The 21,587-nt window shown below is 44.8% G+C and overlaps 1 protein-coding gene across 3 annotated transcripts in view; it reads left to right on the forward strand.

The window, feature by feature from the left end:
• The window catches only part of CFAP44 (cilia and flagella associated protein 44), a 68,521-nt gene that overhangs the window by 43,568 nt on the left and 3,366 nt on the right, over positions 1-21,587 (forward strand). Inside the window, exons 21-34 of one of the 3 annotated variants that reach the window (XM_075906631.1) lie at positions 915-970; positions 1,472-1,634; positions 2,265-2,395; positions 3,941-4,134; positions 4,611-4,791; positions 6,925-7,102; positions 11,297-11,800; positions 12,740-12,943; positions 13,436-13,631; positions 14,823-14,933; positions 17,779-17,909; positions 19,319-19,435; positions 19,908-20,109; positions 20,367-20,527. In XM_075906631.1, the coding sequence (XP_075762746.1) occupies positions 915-970; positions 1,472-1,634; positions 2,265-2,395; positions 3,941-4,134; positions 4,611-4,791; positions 6,925-7,102; positions 11,297-11,800; positions 12,740-12,943; positions 13,436-13,631; positions 14,823-14,933; positions 17,779-17,909; positions 19,319-19,435; positions 19,908-20,109; positions 20,367-20,527 (2,529 nt within the window). Of the gene's footprint in view, positions 1-914; positions 971-1,471; positions 1,635-2,264; positions 2,396-3,940; positions 4,135-4,610; positions 4,792-6,924; positions 7,103-11,296; positions 11,801-12,739; positions 12,944-13,435; positions 13,632-14,822; positions 14,934-17,778; positions 17,910-19,318; positions 19,436-19,907; positions 20,110-20,366; positions 20,528-21,587 lie in introns of those variants that run through there. The other 2 variants (XM_075906636.1, XM_075906644.1) reach the window with 2 other exon arrangements.

Genomic DNA, 21,587 nt, shown 5'->3' on the forward strand with positions numbered 1-21,587 from the left:
CTGAAAGGGCAACAGAAATGATTAGGTGTAAGGAACATCTTCCATATGAGGTGAGATTAACAAGACTGGGACTTTTCATCTTGGAAAAGAAATGACTAAAAGGTGGGAGGATATGTTCGAGGTCTAGAAAATCATGAATGGTGTGGAAAAATAGAATAAGGACATTTATTTTATTCCTTCACTAACATAACAATTAAATATATAGGCAGCAGAATTAAAACAAACAAAATAAATTATTTTTTCCACAAACGTGTAGAACTTTTTGCCAGGAGATGGTGAAAAGGCTCCAAACCATAACCAATAAGAACAAAATAAGTTCAAGGAGGATAGGTCCATCAATGGCTGCTAGCCAGAAAGGGCAGGTATGATGTCCCTAGCCTGTTTGCCAGAAGCTAAGAATGGGTGACAGTCGATGGATATGATGATTGCCTCTTCTGTTTATTCTTCCGAAGCACCTGGCATTGGCCACTGGTGGAAGACAGGATACAGGATTAGAAGGACCTTTGGTCTGAGTCAGCATAGTCATTCTGATGGTCTTATATAGAGCTGAAATGCATCGGCCCTCTTGCTGTAACCCACCTTTAGACATAAATGGGATTCATAATGGGCCAAACTCTTATTCACTGAAGTTAATTGAGTTGCATCATGGATCAATTTGCCCGCCTCCAGTTTTCATTGGTAAATATTGCATTGGCCTTTTTTTTTTTTTTTTTTTTTTTGCCTGGGGAACCATTACAATCTGATATTCACTGACCTGGGGGTGTCCATCATCATCATGAAGATTTCATCTGGCTTTACATATGTCAGTTGACTTGTGAGGAGCAGAATGGAGTTCTTCCATAACCATGGAACAGCTTCATGGGCTGTTGAGTGTCATTAATTATTTATACTATGGTTATATTTTTGTTTCATAGGGAGGTCTTGAAAAGGAGAAAGCTGCAGAGGATATTGAAGATCCTGGTGCCTTCAGGTAAGGCATGCTCGATGAAAGTGAGAGGCAACACTTGCTAATAACTCTGCCTTCAGTTCATGTGGTCCAGCTCTTTTGCCTTTTCAAAGAAGACAGTGGCTCTCTCTGAAGCTGGGCCATTGTGACAAGACACATAGAGCCTTCAAAGCCTGTATGCAGACATCCATCTCATCCACCTGTTTTTCAGGAGTGAATGTAGCATGGTATTCTGACATTTTTAATATAGATGTTATGGTAGCATGTAGAGGCCTATTAAGCAAGATATCCATTGTACTAGGACTGTATAAACATATATTACATGATAATCCTTTCACTCAAAAGCTTGAAGTCCGATGTTTCATTCTACTTTTCTTCAGCCCCTTTGATCCCAGGGGAGCTGGATGAGAGACATTAAGGGCAGAATTTGACCCATGTTTGTTCCTGGCTAGAAGGCTACACTATTATGTCTCCTCTCTTCCCGTCCACCATTCAGATAATATTACTTTCATTTTGCATTTCCAGTATTGAGAATGCCAGGCGAAAAAAGGAATATGATGAGATAATGAAGGCAGCAGAAGCCCAAAAAGACAAAAAGAGGCAAGAGCTGATCACCCTTAGGCATGAGTTTCATTGCCTACTCCAAAAGAACATGGAGCTGCCAAAGCACATGCAACTACATAGAGAGGTACATCTGACTGTTGAACAGATCATTTATCTTTGATTAGGCTGCCACTTTAAAATGACCAGTGTCTCAGAGTCAAAATGTGTCCAACCTTTTTTTCCCCCTTTCCCACTTTAACTCCTTAAAGGAACTGCTTTCCCGTGGCACAGGCAATTCTGAGTGTGCTGCAGATATTAGTGCCTCAGAAGTATCTGTGAGATCTATAGACTAAGCAGAAATGCTGCTTACTTCCAGTTACTTTATCAAGGCTACTCTGAAGGGAATGGAAATATGATAGAGAATCATCCTGAAGTGACTGAAAGTAGCAAAGCTAGCAGGGAGGTAAAGTACTGATTTGCCTTGGTTCTCTCTTGCACACTATGTTTTATTCCTGCTATGGAGAAGTGTTGAAGTTCCTTGATTTTCAATTTTAGATGGGTTGAAAGAAGAGGTGTGCACGTATGTATTTTAAATATTCCAGAAGCTCCAACCCACACCTAATGCTGTGTGTCATGGCTCTCTCAATTGCTAGGAACAGCTTCTGGAGGGAGTGTGTTGATGCACATAAACTCTTATGTCTTAAACCAAACCACTGTGACTGTTATAGCCAAGCATTTAGCATGCTATGATGCTGAGTTTCTCATCTATCTGAAGGAATTTGAGATGGACCACAGAATCTGTGAGGAGATGGATAGGCAGACAGCACAGAGAATCCAGCTAGTGCAGAAGGAGTTGGCCTGGGATCAGGAGAAGCACCGCATTGCACTGCAGAAATTGCAGAAAAGGCAAGGACTAGCTTTCTTTTACCCTTCTCTACTATGAGATCCTTCACTAGCTAAGTTGCATCTGCTCTGAGGAACAAGAATGGAACATTTTCTTCATAGAACTGAAGTGAATCTGCGTCCTTCCGGGGGTTATATTACCATGTGGTCCTAAACATACACAAGTTAGGCAAACATTGATCTGCAAACGAGAGCATTACTAAATCTGGATTGTACTATCCACCTCCATGGGATCAGTGCCATCTTTTTTGGGAACATCTCTGGTTGAGTTCCGGCCAGTGATACTTGCTAGGGTTCTAGAATTGCTGGTGGAGCCTTGAAGAACAAACTGTGCAATGAACCCATGTCCTTCATGTGTGGTGGAGTGCAGCTGGTGACTAACTGAGTTTGTTATGGAAGAGATGGTCATTGGCTTGAGAACAGATTATTTGATCACTGCTCAGTAAATCATCTCCTGATGTGAATAATCTCACCAATTAAAATCTTATTTGGAATCTCTCTTTTGTGGGGAAGATTACTGTAGTAATACAATTAGGTTGATTCCTGGACTTGTTAGATTTCCTTGATCCTGTCCACTCCAGTTTTAGGCCTGAGTTTGATATAGAAATTGATCTACTAGATAATTTTCTCAGAGCTGTACCATCCATAGGAGGTAGTGGAGGCAGCCACTCTAGTCCTTTCGCTGTGAGGGGTACTGTGGGCCCAGGACAGTCTATGAGATTATTGGATTGGCAGCAGGGGTCAGGCCTGTGAGCACAGCAGGCTGCTGGAAGCAGAGTGACCTGGCCATAGCCTGCTCCACTCCACTGTCTCTCAGTCAGGATGCTCCACTCCACTGCAGTGGCAGGAAGTGGAGCAACCCATTCCCAGCTCACTCTTCTCCCCACGAACAACCCTGCTGGGAGCTGGGCTCAGGAGAATGGAGTGGGATTGGGGTGGGTTGCTCCACTACCTGCAACTGTGGTGAGTGTAGAAGGGGCCTGACTCCTGCTGCTGGCACCAGGGCCACCACTAGTCCCCTGGGCCACATTGCTCAGGGGAGAGGATACGAGGAAAGGGGTGCAATGGGGACAGGAGGGAGTGAAGCAGGGGTGGGGCTTGGGGAAAGGGTAGAGTGAGGACGGGGAGGGGAGCAGAGCAAGGCCAAGAGAGGCAGGGCAGAGGCATAGCATGGCGTACCACAGGGTTGTCCGAGGCCCTGCATCCAACTAGGGATGGCTCTGTGGTAGACAAAGATCAGTTATCTGTGCTTCACCTAGATCTGTCAGATGCCTTAGACACCACTGCTGATGAGGTATTGTTGACATGCCCATTCTTCAGTGGCTTCATTCTTAAATTTCATGATGTCAGTGGAAGGGACTTCTGTTGTAGCACTGACACCTGCTATTTTAGGTATGCGGATACTAAGGTTATATAATTTGTTTAATTAATACAACACATTGTTTATGCCTTTTGGGACAGAAATATGGGATAGAAGGCAAATACTTCATAGCCTGCTATTGCAAAACTCAGACAATAATTGATATGATCTGCATGTTGTTTCCTTAGGTTCCGGGACACATTAGAATTTGACACAGTGGTCGTTCATGCTATAGGAAGTACTCATCAGATCTCCACATATAGGCTCTTGGCAATCTCCGAGAGGTTCTACAGAGCCAGAAAACAAAGTCAAGCAGGAAAGAGAAGAACAAGCAAATTAGGAAAAGAAGCTGATCAAAGACAAGATAGCCTGAAAGATTCAAGTAAGATCTCTGCAAAGGCCTAAAGTGCCATTCTGTTCACTATTATGTGCTTTCCATCCTTCATCTCACTTTATTTTCTTGTGCTTGAGTGGAAGAGACTGCAATACTTCACATCATCTCTAAGCAAAGAAACTTGGCATTAAAACGTGGTTGCAGAGTATCCTCATGATCTGTTACAGTCATCACTGTGCATTCCCAGTCATCAAATCCCTGTGTCATTTAGAATAAGATAGTTTCCACCTTCTTGTCAATGTTGGCAAAAACCCGTCCACTCAAAGGGCAGACATAAGGTTGTGCAGCAGTAGGGTTTGTTTTTTTATTGATTGATAACATGACATGAGCAAAGGAATATTGACTGCAGCGATGCTGATTTATACCGGCTGAGGAGCTGGCCCAGGATGATTTACAGGAGCTGTGCCTTGCTTTTGTGTCACATAATATACCTAATACTTACACATACACTCCCTTTTTTTTAGGGCAGGCTGTTGAAGTTACTAAAGAGGAACGGGAAGCTGACAAACTAAAAAAGAGGCCCCAGCTGCAAGCTGGAGTGGGACGTTTTGGTGGAAACAGACTCGAGCAAGTTAGAAAAATTATTGAGAAAGCTGACCTGGCCAAAGCTAAGATTATGCAAAGAAGGAAGGAATGGGATGAACTGTAAGTTATGAATTACAAACTGCATCTTTCCATTGGTCTGCCTTTCTGTTGCAGGAAAGGATGTGCCAGCTGATTTTGGCAGTGGCATGGGGCCAGGGCAGGCAGGGAACCTGCTTTAGCCCCACTGTGGTGCTGAACAGGACTTGGAGCTGCTAGAGGCAAACACTGCCCAGCTGGAGCCCAAATCAAACTCCCCTCCTCTACCCAATCCCATAACACAGCCCTAAGCTCCCTCCCAAAGCCCACCTTCTGCACCAGCCCTGACTCTGCTCCTCCACCCAAATTCCCTCCCGCAGCTTACATCCCTCCTGAACTCTTGCCTTAGCACTGAACCGCATCCCAGAGCCCGTACCCAGCACCCTTTGTGCTCCACAACCTCCTGCCCTGGTTCTGAACATCCTACTGCATCCAAACTCCCTCCCAGGGTACGTCTAGACTACATGGCTCCATCAACGGAGCCATGTAGATTTGTTGTTTTGGCAAAGGCAAATGAAGCCGCGATCATTTAAATCGCGGCTTCATTTGCCTTTGCCTATGTGTCTAATCTACATGCCTCTGCCGACAGAGGCATGTAGTCTAGACACAGCCGCAGAGACCAAAACCCTTTTTGCACCCTAACCTCCTCTGCAAGGCTCAGCCCAGAGCCTACTCCCACACTCCAAACCCCTTGATCCCAGTCCAGAGATCACACCCTCTCCTACACTGCATCCTGCCCCATCCTGGTGAAAGTGAGTGAGGCTGTAGGAGATCAAGTTCAAGAAGGAAGGGGGGTGGAATTAGCAGGGGTGGGGCCCTAGAGAAGGGGCAGAGCAGGAGTGAGGCCTCTGGGAAGGGGTGGGTTGGGGGGGCGGGTGAGGCAATGGTGTTTAGGTCTGTGAGATTAGACAGTTTTCAACCCTAATTATTTATGTGTGTCCATACATGTCACACTGTCCTGTCCCTTTCCTGTTGGCTCCGCTTTTAAAATGGAGAACAACAAGTCTCTCAAAATGCATGGAAAACAGGAATCTCTTCAAGCTTAATCTACAACTTACTCATATGAATGGATCCATTAAAGGAGGCAGAAAGATAGTGCAGTGACTTGCAAATTCTTGAAGTCAGTGAGAACTGGACAAATGATTAGGCCTTGTACGCTATGGTGCAGTCAAGCAGAACCTTGCCAACCATCTCTTTGGGAAAGCCAGCAGCATGTGCTGTGCTCATCAGTTGAATTAGTCACATACTCCTATACCCTCTCCTGCCCCACCGTAACTTTGGGTCTTACGATGACTTGAGCTATTGAACTGGGAGAGGGTCTACATATGCTTGGTGCCATCTCCTCTTCATTGGTTGCTTTGTCAGCTGCAATCAGCTTTATAACATGCTACGTGTTGCACATTGCTATATCAGGGTCTTCTCTTAGCCCAGAGTCTCATTAAAGTGTCTTATCTGAATCCGTCCCTGATGGCAGAGGTACATCATATATTTGTTTAGTAGTTTTTAAAACCCACATTTTTCAATTCATGTTTGTTTTTCTGTTTCAAACTGAAGGAGATGTTTCTTCCCAAAGTATGGAAGTCCCATTGTGCTCATAGTAGGTCATCTCAATTGTTTGGGAGAGTTTATCTAAGTCAGCAATAGGCGATCTAGATTAGTGAGTAGGTCACATGAGTGGCCTTCCTTCATTTCAGTGGGCTGCAAGATTGTTGTAATCAACATGATCTCCCGGGATAGGGTAATTTTACATAGCTCGAACTTGTGGGATGAGCCAATTGGACCATAGCAGCACTTTGGTTGCAGAGGGAGCGCATGGCTCTCTTAGTCAATGTTGTGTGCAATCAGTGCTCAATTCACTTCATGAGCCCTTTCCATGCGTATCACTTTAGGAATACCAGTAGGGAAAAACCACATACATGGCACAATCTGGCAACCTTGTGTGTGCGTATGAATAAACAAAACATCTCACAGCCCACATGCAGAACTGGTCTCAGGTTGCCCACCACTGTTCTTAAGTATTGCTTAGATTTCCATTGACTCCTGACTCTCCTACCAAACCTTCTTGCACAAAGCAAGAGTCCCCAACAGGACAGGTAAGCATGAAGGTGGGAGATTTAAGCAGCTTTAGAATTTCTGCTTGGTTTTGGTACTTGGCAGATACAAGGGCAAACCCAGTGACAACTATGAGAACCCCAAGGATGTTCAGGACATCAAAGAGGCTCAGGAAAACATGGGGGATTTCAAACTGAAGACGGCAACAAACTATAAGATTCCCGAGCACATGCGTATGAATGCAGAGAAGAAGAAGATGCAACTTAGGTCACTAGAGGCGGCGGTATGTAAATGGATTTATTTTGGCTGTGGAGCTTTCCCCTTTTTGGAAAATATTCTGTAGAAAATAAGTCATTGCAAAATGTCTTAAAAGAGACATGGTGGGGGGATTGCTAAGGACAGTCCATGTTTGGTCCATTTTAACTGCACATTGGTGCTTGTTTTGCCAGGCTTTGGTATTTCACCTAGCCCAAGGTTGCATCAATCCATACTCAATACAATAATCCTCAGATGGCCTTAATTGACTAAGCCAATATATTAAACAGGGGATTTTTTTTCCAGCTCTTTAATAGAAACATCAATCTTTTGCATGCTTCCAAAGACACTACCATGCAGAGGTTAAGAAACTTGCCCCAGAAACTCAGTGACCTAGCCCTCCCAACCTGCTATATAGCATAATTATAAAACCACAGACACAATTAACAGTTCTTTATGTGGCATCTGCATATTGATGTTTGTGGGATTAGTACTTCCTGGCAGTGTAATTAGATAGAGAGTCAGAACATGTTTCTTTAATTAGAAGAACACATAAACAACAAATAGTCTAGTGGCACCTTAAAGACTAACAAAACATGTAGATGGTATCATGAGTTTTTGTGGGCACAACCCATGTTTTGTTAGTCTTTAAGGTGCCACCAGCCTATTCATTGTTTAAGTGTTTCTAGTTACAGACTAACTCAGCTACCCCTCTGAAGCTAACAGAAAAAACAGTACCTGTCCCACTGGGAATTGTCGGGGTGACTTACAAGAGCAGGAGGCTTCCTCACATAGTCCTGCTGCTTATGGGAGTTCCTCAAGCCTAGTAGACTAAGTCTGGCAATGTGTAAGTCCAGCATCGGCTTTATATATCTGCTAGCCTGAGTGGCTCTGTGATCTTCTTAAGTAGCATCCATCTCCCTGATCTTATCCTAGTGATCCGGAAGCTGATGTTCTTGTAGAATGAACTACTTCAGCACTGAGATCCTCTGTCAACATGATGCTGTAAACCAGGGGTCTCCAAACTTTTCAGCCCGAGGGCCGCATTAACTATCAAACAGCAGTTCGGGGGCCGCTTTCACGACGGGGAATTTCAGTTGCCTATTGCGCCCTCTGTCGCAGCGCGGCCGGTACTCTGACCATGCACTCCCTCCAGTGCTGAAGGGGAGGGAAAGGGGGGCCCGGGCCCACCCTCACTCACGGGCCCCAGCCCAGGGCCCTAAGGACACGGAACCAGCTGGCTCCGGTCCGGCTGACGGGGCTCCTGCCGTAACTTGTCAGCCCGCCAACTCTAATGAGTTCTGCCCTGGGCTGCTTCCTTTCCCTCGTGTGACCCTCTACCTCCCCCCACCGTGGGGCGGTCACCTTTGATTCGTCCGTCAGGCTGACGGTCGTATATCCAGACGCCCACCCCTCCCGCCGGGGCTGGTCCTGCCGTCTGGGTGGCCGTCGGGTCTGGACTCCTGAGAAGGGGGGGGGACTTTTCCCCCTGCTCTCCCCTTCCTCTGCACGCTGTCCTCCCCTCCTGCTTGCCACCGCTCACTCCTTCCCCCACCCCCAAAGCACAATACATCTTTATTTAAAGCTGCTTTTCCTCAACTGAAAGAGAATGTATTTCTAATATTGCTTTCTTTTTGAAAAACGAATTACAGAATGTGACTTTTATTTTTTTAGAATCATCATATTGTAAGACATAAATTGCTATCAGCATTAAGAGTCCTTTCTGCTTGTGAGGTTGGAGGAAGAAGATGTCTGAGAGGACTGTGCACGTCGCCGGGCGGGCGTTACCACCACCGCCCATCCTGCCCCCTGATTGGCCGGCTGCCCTGTCAGTCTGGGCAGGGGAACGCCGCCCGTGCTAACCCCCGCCCCCTGCGCCGTTTGCCGCCGTGCGGCCGCTTGTCAGCGGAGCGGCCCGCTTCTCCTGCCCCGGCGCGGCGTGAGTACACGCCGCACACCCCTGACAGGGCCCCCCCCCCGCGGCAAGAAGGGCCCGTTCGGCGGCGCCCCAGGGACGGGCGGGGGTCGCCTCGTCACACCGGCACGCGGAAGGCGGGGCCAGACAAAAAGGTCTCCACGGGCCGGATGAGAGGGCCTCGCGGGCCGCATCCGGCCCGCGGGCCGTAGTTTGGAGACCCCTGCTGTAAACCCTAGGTCCTATTGAAGCCAAGTTTCCAGAAATGCCCATGCTGCATCAAGGTTCCAGGGTCCTCCTCATTTGACTGAATTTACTGCTAAGGTTTATCATCACTGTCACAGTGCCAAAGTTCTTGGGTCCTTCTCAGTCAATGGAATTCAGTGCTGACATCCTGGTATCATCACTGTGTTGCTGATGTTCCCAGGTCCTTTCAGGTCAACATAGTTGAGCAAGAAGGACATCTAACACCATAGACTTCAGCAAATTTATTCAGGTTAATAAAAAAAGTGCTTATTCTCCTGCATTATGGAGAACCTCTTGATGATGTGGTCGGGTGCTCATTGTACAGGCCTTTATTTTCTCCCAGCAGTCTGGGTCATCTGCATCTGGTGCTAAGTTTTCAGCAGTTAGCTGATGTACCTGAAGTAGCCACATGCCAGTACAGGTAGTGTTAGGTCTCTGGATCCGTCTTGGTTAACCAGATCTAGTGCTGAGTATCCAGCACAATTTACACTCATGAGTCACTTGCTTGAAGTAGCATGGTGTACAATGTACTTGGAAGTAAGACCATCCTTAATTGAAGTGATGTTGCTTGAGTAAGCCACTTCTCAAAGTAGATTTGTATCCAGGGTCAGCAATACCCAGATAATCCTGGATAATCAGCGAAGGCTCTGGCATTTTTTTGTGGGAATTCCTCCAGACAGCAGTCCATGTTTCCAAGCTGGGGGTTCTGAATCCTTATTGGCTCCCATAGTTCTGGGTTCTCTAACTGAGATGTTCTAGAGTACAGAGATATCTGCCATGCTGAAACCTTGGAAACACTTTCCCAGGCCCAGACTGAGGTAGCGCTGGTACCTGTTGAGCTTCATTCAGTGCCACACCACTGTTGGCTCTGAGAATAATTAAGATTTCTAATCTGGTACTGGTGCCCTGACTTTGAAAATGCCCCATGGTTGTTATTGCCCCATCTGCACATTAACATCCTGCTAGCTTCAGGGAAGCAATAAAGAGAGAGGGCATGGAGTAGTTTAGCAGCCACTTCTGGGATCACCCTGCCTGCTTTGGAACCAAAAGTGCTGGTTACAACAATCAAATTAGGCTCTTTGGTACCACGTCTAGTATGATGCTTTGATCGTGGGGCCTATTTTACTGCAGTGTCAGGAAGACTTTGGATGTAACAGGCAAATTTGTTTGAGGTGCACAGATACCTATGATTGTTTTAAATGTACCTGAACCTGAGTGCTCATGTAGTGATGATGCCCTGTGGGAAAACGCACTTCTTGTAAATCTCATTAATGTCTGATAAGTAGGAGTATGCAGAGGGTGCTAATTATTCTTTGAAGAGTGTTGCCTCTGCATATTCACATTCTCTGCCCACCTTGCCCTCTTCTCAGATCAAGAATTTCAAAATTAGGAAAGGAACCAGCAGCAGCAGAACCAGGAGAGTAGTGGGAGCTAATTCCCCCACAATAAAAACATTGTGGGATCTATGTTTCTGCCTCTGCACATTTTGCCAACTGTGCAGCTGCTTAGGCTGGGTGGGACTCCGCAGCTGCTGGGGTTGAAGGACAGAGCAGGACCAAGAGATACTGGAATAGCTGCTATGGCTCTTGGGAGAAGGTCAAGAAGCAGGTAGAAACAAGATGATAGGGCCAGTGTGGAGCAGGTATTCCTGGTGAGAGAGAGAGTCCAAAACTTCCTCCTCCTATTCAGCTGCCCTGACAATTTGGCCACACTCTGCCCCTATTGAGAGTGAGTTTCTGCTGCCTCTGGAAGGATCTGAAATGTGTTTGGGGCCCCACTCCTCCTTTGATACCTGTGGACCCTTCTGCAAGGGGCAGAGAGTGTGAGTGGCCCCAACAGACCCCTCTCACTAGAAAGATTCCACAGCTCAGTGCTCAGAGGTGCTAATCCCACAAGTGTGTGTCTATGCAGATGTGTGTGACATGCTCAAAGAACAAGTTACTGATATCATAAGCATAAAACCTTTGAGATTTTTAAAGTTAGACAAACCACTAATTAATGTCTTATGTCAGAGACTATTTTATACTTGGGAAGTCACACTAGAATTCCTTCTCTTTGTAGATCCATGAAAAGAAATTGAACATGAACAAATGGATCATTTCCCTTAGGGACCTCAAGGTGGCCATCATTGAAGAAATCAACTGCTTGGTGCAGGAATTGAAATCCATACAATCAGCCTTGAATGCATCTGAACAACTCCCTATTCCCCCGATCCCTCAGTTACACCCAGAGGAGACTCCAGAAAAAAAATTTCAATATGACAATAATATTCTCCTGAAGTTCCAACAAGAGCAAGAGACCAAGGCTAAGGCTGCTAAACAGGTGCAAGAGACTGGTTCATTTGCAGTGTTTGGAGGAAAGTTCCTTCATGTGCCTTCTCTAAAAGATATGGACATGCAAACAAGAGCCTTAAGCGTGAAATCAATGAGAATAGCATCTTTAGTGGCCCCAGTGCAACCAAAGACTTTTGAGATTGAAAAGGCAGAGCCAACAGAGATGGAAATGGAAATTTTAAGAAGGGAGAAGATTAGAAACATTTACCTTCAGGAGACCTTGATCAAGAGGGTAGGAGAATAAAAGGGAACTTTTCAAGGGTGACCCATCATGTTCAAAACAAGTGATGCTTGTGACAAATTTTGGCTTCTGGAAGTCCAGGAAATTCCACTAGAACAAAATGTGGAGCTGAGAACACTATTGTGGGTATTACCTGACCTGTGAAAGAAACCACATGGTCAACCTACTTTGGGTAGATGCTGGTGCTGAAACAGTTGTACCTGTCCAAAGTAGAAGTTAGCAGATATTCTATAAGAGTGAGGATGAGGTAGAGATCTGTAACATGGGCTTACTGCTGCACCTGGCAGAAGATTACACGAAAGGTCTGGTCAACATAGAAAAGTGAGATACTTCTTTGAAGATGATATGGGGATAATGGGAGGCATTGAAATAGCTCTGGAATTTCTGGTGATTCTTAGATTTGCGTCATAGATATCAAAAACATTCCCAGTGATTAATGTTATCCTGAACAGGCCTGCCAACAAAACAAAACAAAACAAAACAAAACAAAAAAAAGGGGGGGGGGGAATAAAGGGGCAATTTCCCCGGGGCCTGGCAATTCTAAAAGGCCTGGGTCTCTGGCTGCTCCTAATGTAGCAGCAGAAGCATCTGGAGCCCCAAGTCCTTTAAATTGCTGCCTGAACACCATGCTCTATGTGGTGTGGAGAGCTGAGGGTGGGGGAGTATGATGCACTCGCTGCCTCAGCCCCACCCCTTCCAGGAGCACAGAGCCCTCCTCCGCCCCCCCCACACACTTTGCTCACAGGACCGGCCTGGCTCTCGTCTCCACTGATCTTGAATTCCAAAGTAGCTCACCATAAACGTTGCTGGCAAATTGCTGATTTAACAAGCAGGACATTTTTCTTCTTTGTTCCTGTCTCTTGTCTTGCATATTTAGACTCATTTCTTGATATCTTCCCCATTCCACTTCTGCCCATTTCCACACTCCAGATCAACGAACTGGTGGTCACCTTTGATTCTGAGCTCCGCCTCCTGCGGCACCAGAAGCTGAAGCTAGACACACAGATGAAGTGTGCGGATCTACGTCACATCACATGGTTTGAGGAGCTGCTTCTCCTTAAGAACTTTGAGAAACATGAGGACACTCTCCAGGAGCGAGTCAACAGCCTCAGCAATGATGTGGAGGAGATGCAAGTATGTAGGATACTTTGATTGATTTATTACTATAGCAACTGATGGGCCTCAAAACAAAACATTTCAAAACGAGACAGGAATGTCCCTCTGCCTCTGTTATGCACCAGCCAATTCTTTAATGCTGAATTCCGAGAAACAAGAAGCGTTCAGTAATAATATAGCTAGATGGATTGATAAACTTCTGTTTAATTTAACAACTTAAATGCATAAATGATAATAATAATTAATATTTGTATAGTGGATTTCATCTGGGGATCTGAAAGCACTTCGCAAAAGTGGATTAATATCATTATATTCATGTAACTGATTGTGAAACTGAAGCACAGGCAAGTGACTTTCCAGCATTAGATAGCAAATGATTGGCAGAAGTTGGGAATAGAAAGTGGAGAGTCCAACCTCCAATCCCTTGCTCACTACTAGGCAGATGCTGATAGTGTAAAAAGCTAATGCTTCAACAGTTTAAATATACTGATTTGTTTTACGTTTTTTAAGTGGAAATTAGAGAACTATCTCACACAAATGGAGGCCAAAAAATACGAGATTATAAAACTTCAGGAACGCGAGAAGGCTCTTTATGTCACCTTCCAAGCATCCCTTGGAGAGAACAACAAATTTGCCAGCTTCCTCACTAAGGTCCTGAAGAAGAGGATCAAGCGTGTCAAGAAGAAAGAGGTGGAAGGAGAAAGAGGTTGGATTTGTCATTTCTCTAGTTTTATGTGTTTGGTTACACAATTCCATTTTTTAAAGTAGAGATGTCAGTGAACCATGTCCCAAATGAGGCATAAACAAGGTACGAGGTCATAAACAAAACATATGATTGGGTCCAACTTATGTTGCAAGACCAAACTTTATTGTAACCGTCAAGGGGGACAACAGGGTTGTAACCACATCTTTTGCACGATTGTATTTTCTATTGTCAAAAGACTTGAAAGTGGGTTCCTTCAAATCAGGTTTGAGGCATATGGGTGGTGAGTGAAAAAAGGAAGCACAGTTTCACGCATTTCTTACAACAGAATACTTTTTTCTTGCTGTCTTCTGATAGCTCAAAAATAGCCATATGACAGTTTACCAGTTTCCCCCAAAATTCACCCATGGTTTGTGGGGACACATGAGAAAATTCAGTCCAAAGAGTCATTTTTCAAAAGGTTTTAAGCATCCTTTAATAGATTATAAGACTGAAAATCCATCCTCATCTATAATTTGAGGATCCCTTCTGTGACTCTATAATACAATACACTGTCACCTTTTCCCTTGCCTGATACTGGCTGTGAATAAATGCCAGCATGAATTAATTCCTGCTGAGTCCTTTCAGCTCAGTATTCTTTTCTTTAACAGGACAACTTTTTGTAGAGGTAAGATACTAAATAAAGTGAGAGGTACTAGTCTGGCCTTATGCTAGTGCAATCATTGTATCTAATAATGAAATAGAATCCTTGGGCAGGAGCCAGTCACCAATTTGTCTGGTTCAAAGTGTATAGCCACCAACGTTTCTGGGAAACTAGATCTTTACAATTCTCTAAAGGGTTAATTTACTTTGTCTTTCCTAGACTGCAAACTCTTCAGGGTCTGGGATGAATCTCAGACCCTGATCCTGAAACTGACAGTGTCTGGCTGGACTGCCGAGTCTTTGTGACTTCAATAGAGCTTTGAGCAGGTGCACAGTTTGGACACATGCCATCAGTGGTAGGACTGGGGTCATAGTACTTTGTAAAACACCGTTTCTGTCAATTATGCTCTTTGAATGATTTAATTGGCTTTTAAAACCAGTAGCATGGCATTGCTCATTGGGGCACCATTTGCATCCTGTAGAGCCAGCAGACTTGCCACAAATTAGAACCAGGTTATTCTGAGGGCTATCAAAACTGCTTTCCTTTCCCAGATGAAGAAGAGGATAGCGATGAAGAGAGTGAGGATGAGTCTAGCTTGGAGAGTGATGAAGAAGAATCAGGATCTGAGGATGAAGTCTTTGATGACTCTGTTTGCCCAAAGAGTAAGTGAGCCATTACTTTCTGGTGCTCTCTGCAATGGGTGGACCATTTTTGGGGTGCCACCAGATGTGTTGGGGTCCCACTGAACCCACTAGTACAGGTTTCCCTTAGATTGGGTTGCTGTGCCAGGCCCTCAAACCCTTTTCCAGCACACACTCAGGCAGGACCACATCTTGCTGCAGACACAGACTGCAATCAGATCTGTGTGAGAGGTTCTTCTTGGGGATTTACTCAGCACTCCAGTACACACACCATTTGGAGGGTGAACCCCAAATAATGTTGTCTTGTGCTTTGCAAAGGAACTGCACAGCAAAAGCTCATAAAAATTTGCCCTTTCTCTCAAGGTAAAGAGAGAGATGCACAAACTGGGTTTTGAAATAAATAAATAAATAAGTTTTTAACTACAAAAGATAAATTTAAGCAATTATATGGGAAGCAAACAGAACAAAGCAGATTATTTTAATAAATAAACAAACCCCACAAACTGAGATTAGCTCACTAGATAGATAGATGGAATATATGTTAGCAAATTCTAACCCTGAGTGCTGAACGGGCTGACAGATTCTTAAGGCACAAATTACCTTGGCTTGCTCAGGTTTTCATATACAGGCTAAAAAATCCTTCCAGCTTGGGACCATCAATTCCCACAGTTCAGTCTTAGTCCCTCAGATGTTTCCAGGTGTATTGTTATAGTGAAAGTGAGATACACTAGTGAAAGTGAGGTTCCCCCATGATATCATTGTCCCCCTTTTATATTTTTTTCCCCCACTTGTTTTTGCTGTGACCTGGATCAAACTGTTCCCATTGTGCAGTGCTGTCTCTGAGAGGTTTCCATTGCCCACAGTTCCTGGGGTAATCCTTGTACGTACATGCATTTTCTCAGTAAGACATTCACATTATTTGGCCTTTTTACTGTTGTACCTTGAAAGGCTGCTTGTAGGTGTTGTCAGCCTCACAACATGCATAGCCAGACTTTGGAGTTTCACATACATGGATAACACATACAAACCAGTGATATATTAATGTCTAGTAGATCGAGAATTTTAGAATACCTCAGAACACACATTTTGTATAAAACATACCCTGTTCCATGACAATGGTGAATAATGGGTGCCAGGGTGTCACACACTCTACTTTTTTAGTTTTATGGGTAACACTATGAATTTAAATAAAAAGACAGGATTTTTTTCTTAGCTTTCATTATTATGGCCCAGATTCTTCCCCTCCCTTGTTGTGTAGCACCTTGCTCCTTAAATTAATTTAATGATGAAAATGAGACCAATGTGGAAAATAAAATTACTCAGTGTGAGCAAGGGTGATTGAATCTGGTATTTGGGTTAAGTAGCAATTGGTTGTTTATAAAGAGGAGTAGCAGCCTCAATAGGTTGACATCTACTTCAAGTGTTACACATCACATAAGTTTCAGTATTCCCTTGCTTCATCAACCTATAATAACTGCAGTGCAATGACATACAGCCTGGTGGACCTCAATTACCATCTCTGGAGAGAAAGTGAGTGGGGGAGGGGGAGAAATCTAATTCTTAAAATTCTAAAAGGGAATTAACTTTAAATAAGTTTTGGTGAGAGCCAATGGGGCTGTACTGGCATTTGATTCCAACTTTTTATTCATTAAAAATGTGCAAAAAACCCAAATGTTACGTGCCTGTATCCAACACTGAAATAAGTACAGACAGGGAACAAGATACCAAGCAATCTAGGTCTCTTCTAATCTCCGCAACCAACTCCGTGATAGACCCTAGACAGTAGACACTCAATGTGAACATTTCCCCTCTGTAAAATGGAAATAGTGTAATACTTATTGCACAGTGTTGATCATCGCTCACAAGTTGCGTAAATGTACAACACAAAGGGCAATGAAGTAATTGTTATGTGTTAAGGACCTTTTAACATTTCGTGACTCTTCCTCTCAGAGCAGTGGAATTGGAACCCTTAACATATGCTCTTTCCTTGAAAACTAGAAGAATAGACTTATTGGCTATGATTATTTTCCTTCAGCTCTTGAAAATCTTGAATTATCCCTAATTTGGAGAGTAAATTAAATTCTTTGTTGCCATCTAGAGGGCAGAATCAGCAATTGCTCATGGCCGGGCATATTTCTGGGATTAACCAGTAGAATTTTATTTGTTTTTAAACTTGTCTACTCAGCCCTTTGTAAAATGCTACCCACCCATTCAGCAAGGGCAAATCATTTATTTTGTTGAGGGAGTAAAAACATGAGTTTGAGGTTGGTCTGGTGTATTTTTATGACCATTTAACAAAACTGCTTTTTGAGCTGTTTTGTTTCTGACTGATTTCATTAGAATTTCATTAGAATTCATCAGCAAATTGCCTTGCCATATTTTCATAACTGTTTTCTGTCAGCGTGATAATTGTATCATTATCCATAGTCTCACCTCCCATATCATGGTGGGAAGAGAACCCTAACAGACAGTTTATCTTCTTAAAAAATATTGATGCAAGGAGAAAGTAGAGAATTGAATTTGTATTTTGATCTTAAATTGCTTGTGTTCTTAATGTGGCTTGTCTTGTACATTTACCTGACTTGTGAATAATGTCTGTCGTCTTTCACACATGCTTGGTGTTTTAATTGACAGACTGAGCTCAGAGGTACCGGTGAAAACTGCCCACTGGTACCAAGTGCCTGTACACAAGTGGATGTTAAAGCACTGCCATATCAGTGCTTTAACTTTGCTGCCCCTTTTGTACCCCCTGTTGATGACCCTGCAATTGCTTGGCAATTACTTTCAACTGAGTTGATAGCATGAACTGCCTATCCCATGCTGCCACCCTCTGACTGGTTTAATTTCAACCTACCTTCCTTCTCAGACTGTGACGAGACACTCTTTGAAAACACCCTTCAGCTCCGGGAGAAGCGGTTGGACATTGAGGAAGCCTTAGTGGAGGAGAAGAAAGTTATTGATAATCTCAAAAAGGAATATGATGCCTTGGCTAAAAAGGTAAAAGCTCAACTTCCTAGCAAGCCTCGTTTAGTTCTGTGTAGGTGGGAATGGTGTGGTATTTGAGTTGTCATCTTTTCACTGAAACTTAAACCTAAGGTCTGGACATCTCAAAATCATTGAAGATCCATTTAAGGATGTTAAAATGCGATTATCTGGCTAATCATCTAGTTGGTACAATTTGTATAAACTATATGATTAGTCGATAAGCATCGCTCTGCAGAGCTGCAGCGGAAGAAGCTCTAGGAGCCAGCTCCAGCTGGGACTGAGCAGTCCTGGCTCGTACCAGTTTCAGAGCCACTCACATGCTGCTCTGCATTTTAAGTGTAGTAAGAGCTGCTGGGTTCTTACTACATTTAAAAGGCAGAGGCGCGGCGATCGGCGCTAGTTGGGACTGCTTGGTCCTGGCTTGTGCTGAGTCCAGCAGCCCTTATTCGTGGCAGCCAGGGCTGGCCACAGACAGGGGTTGCTGCCTGAGCAGCCCCTGCCCATAGCGAGCCCTGGCCGCTGTGAACAGGGGGTGCTTGGTGCCAACAACTCCTGTCCACAGAGGAGCCCAGTTCCCCATGGGTTCCCCTGCAGACGGGCTGCTTGGCAGCAGCGTCCCCTATACCCATCCCTGGCAGCCGTGGGGAAGGTGGCAGGCAGCACCCTGGAGTCGGTGCTGGGGGGAATCGGTTTTTAAGCTGGCTCTCCCCAGCACCAGCTCCTGTCCCCACCCTTGCTGCCTCTCATAGAGACAGGAAGTGAGAATGGGGACAGTGGTGACGCTGCAGAGAACACAGGGAAAGCACAGGGAGGGCTCTCGTACATTTCAAAAACAGAAGCGCTGCAGTGGGAACAGTGCAAGCAGGGACTACACATTCACACTGGAATCTGAGAGTCAAGCTGGGTCTTTTTCTTGTCACATTGTATCAGCATCCTAGTAGAATTTAGTAGAATAATACTGTTGATGATGCATAAACCAGAATAGAATCCAGCCCCTCTTCCCTCTTGTGGATTCTGCAGGGCTAATTTAAGTAAAAGTGTATTGTTTTAGTCCCTGAAGTGGGCAGGTGTTCTGATATGCTGAGGGAGGGGGCTTGCTGAATAAAAAGGTCACTTTTGCACTGATACAGTCAGCGTAGAGCCTCACTTTAAAAAGGATATGATCCTTTCTCTGGGCAGGCAAATTAGTTACTGATGACAAGACAACAAAATAGTGTGGTCCTTTCCATATCATATTCCCTTTAAACAAGACAAAAGGTGCCTTCACTATAACATAGAATCCAACTGTAAATAAACTGATGGATTGGGACCCTAATTCCTAACCAGTCCCAGAGCAGCCCTCAGTCATTATAGTGCTGTGGTGGCTGGTTAGTTACGAATGATGACGTCCTCACATCTGTTTGTGGCTCGGATCTCTGCAGGTGAAAGTGGTGCAAGCCAGCTTCGACACAGCTGAGGGGGAACTGGAGGCCTTTCAACGGGAGAAGCAGCAAAGACTGAATGAGCTACATGTAGTTGTGCCTCTGAAGCTACATCAGGTGATGGAAAAGTGTGTCTGTTCACTGCATCTGGTTTAGCTGCAGCAAGACTAGGGGTGGGCAAAAGCTGCCCTGTGGGCTGGACACAGTTTACCACAGTTAGCCACTGGCGGGCCACCAGACGCTGTTTACACCTTCTCGCCCGCAGATAGGGCTGCTCACAGCATCCACGGTTTACCCTTCCCAGCCAATGGGAGCTGCAGGAAGCAGCACAGGCTGCTTATTTACCTATCTCTGAGCAAAATGATTCCTAGCAGATGGAAAATGAGCCAGTCAGTACAAGAGCAGTGTTATTCTCATGGGACTGCAGTGCATTGCTTGCAATTTTTCTTCTCAGAGTTATGGGACCCTGGGACTGACTGTCCTCATGCTACGGCCATGCTTTAGTGATTTGTCTGTCAACCAGATTGCTGACTTCAATTCTCAGCACCATTAACATGCAGTCATCAGCCTTGTCTGACTATTTCTGCAGGTGGAGTATATGGTAAATGGGGAGCTACCCAATGACCTGTCCCAAGCATTGGTGTTTACCAACCAGTCCTTAGAGTATCTGCAGCAAAGGATCATGGTCCTGCAGCATGAGAAGTTAGATCAGAGGCAACTTTACAAGCAGGCCCGGCAGCAGCATAAGCAGCTCATCCGGGACAGGAGAGAGATAGAGATAAGGATCCAGCGTGAGTTCTTGAGCACACTTTGGTTTTCTCTGCTGTGTATATGGCATGCTAGGTCTCTTTCCATATTATAAGTGGATGGACATCTCCTCTTGCATGCATCAGTGCTTAATGTGTATACAGTATTGAGTGTGAATTAATTCACTAGCTGCCTTTGCTCCCTGCATGGACACCAATATCCCAGTGGGCTACTGGTTTTTTTTTAACCAGTGAAAAATGTTTTAGCATATATACCTTAAATGTGATGACTGTTCTGGTAGGACTGGAAGAGAACTGCAATCAGCTGATGCTGATGAAGTTTGGCCGGGTAGTGGACTTGGAAGCCCTGCAGACACTCTCTATCAACACAAACCTGGAAGAGCTAAAGATTAAAATGATGGAAAAGGAGTACGTGCAAGCCCAGGAACTCAAAAAGTGGGAGGTAAGGAGCAGGGACAGAGCCCCCCAGGCCAGTGATACAGCTGCAGTTATAAAGAATTCACTTTCCTAGAAACTGAGTAGCTACATAAAAATCCTTTCAGTGGGGGATTCTCAACTTCTTTTCACTGGTCATTCTTAAACCACACCTTTTCCCCTCCCGTATCACTTTCTACTGAAGCCCCAAACTCCTGTTACAGTTGCTGTTTTGTACTAAACTAAGGATCACAGAAGTTTAGGGTTGGAATAGACCTCAGGAGGTCATCTAGTCCAACCTCCCCTACTCAAAGAAGGACCAACCCCAACTAAATCATCCCAGCCAGGGCTTTGTCAAGCAGGCTTTAAACACCTCTAGGGATGGAGATTCTACCATCTCCCTAGGTAACCTATTCCAGTGCTTCACCGCACTCCTAGTGAAATAGTTTTTCCTAATATCCAACCTAGACCTCCCCCACTGCAACTTGAGACCATTGCTCCTCATTCTGTCATCACTGAGAATAGTCTGGCTCTATTCTCTTTGCAACCCCTTTTCACATAGTTGAAGGCGGCTATCAAATCCCTCATTCTTCTCTTCTGGAAAGAAATAAGTCTAGTTTCCTCTGCCTTTCCTTGTAAGTCATGTGCCCCAACTCCCTAATCTTTTTTGTTGTCCTCTGCTGGACCCTCTTCAATTTGTCCACGTTCTTTCTGTAGTGGGGGCCCCAAAATTAGTCCAGATGTAGCCTCACCTGTGCAGCAAAAGGGGAATAATCACTTCTCTAGATCTGCTGGCAATGTTCCTACTAATGCAACCCAATAAACTGTTAGCCTTCTTGGCAACAAGGACACACTTGACTCATAGCCAGCTTCTCATCCACTGTGATCCCAGGTCCTTTTCTGCACAACTGCTGCTTAGCCAATCAGTTCCCAGATTGGTCTTTGCACGTGTCCTTTTTTCTTTTGGCCCAGTCCTCCAATTTGTCTAAATCACTCTGGACCCTATCCCTACGCTCTAGCTTATCTGCCTCTCCCCGCCCCCCCATCCTAGTGTCATTCATAAACTTGCTAAGGGTGCAATCCATCTC

Source organism: Pelodiscus sinensis, chromosome 1 (genome assembly GCF_049634645.1).
Source record: "Pelodiscus sinensis isolate JC-2024 chromosome 1, ASM4963464v1, whole genome shotgun sequence".
NCBI classification, from domain to species: domain Eukaryota; kingdom Metazoa; phylum Chordata; order Testudines; family Trionychidae; genus Pelodiscus; species Pelodiscus sinensis.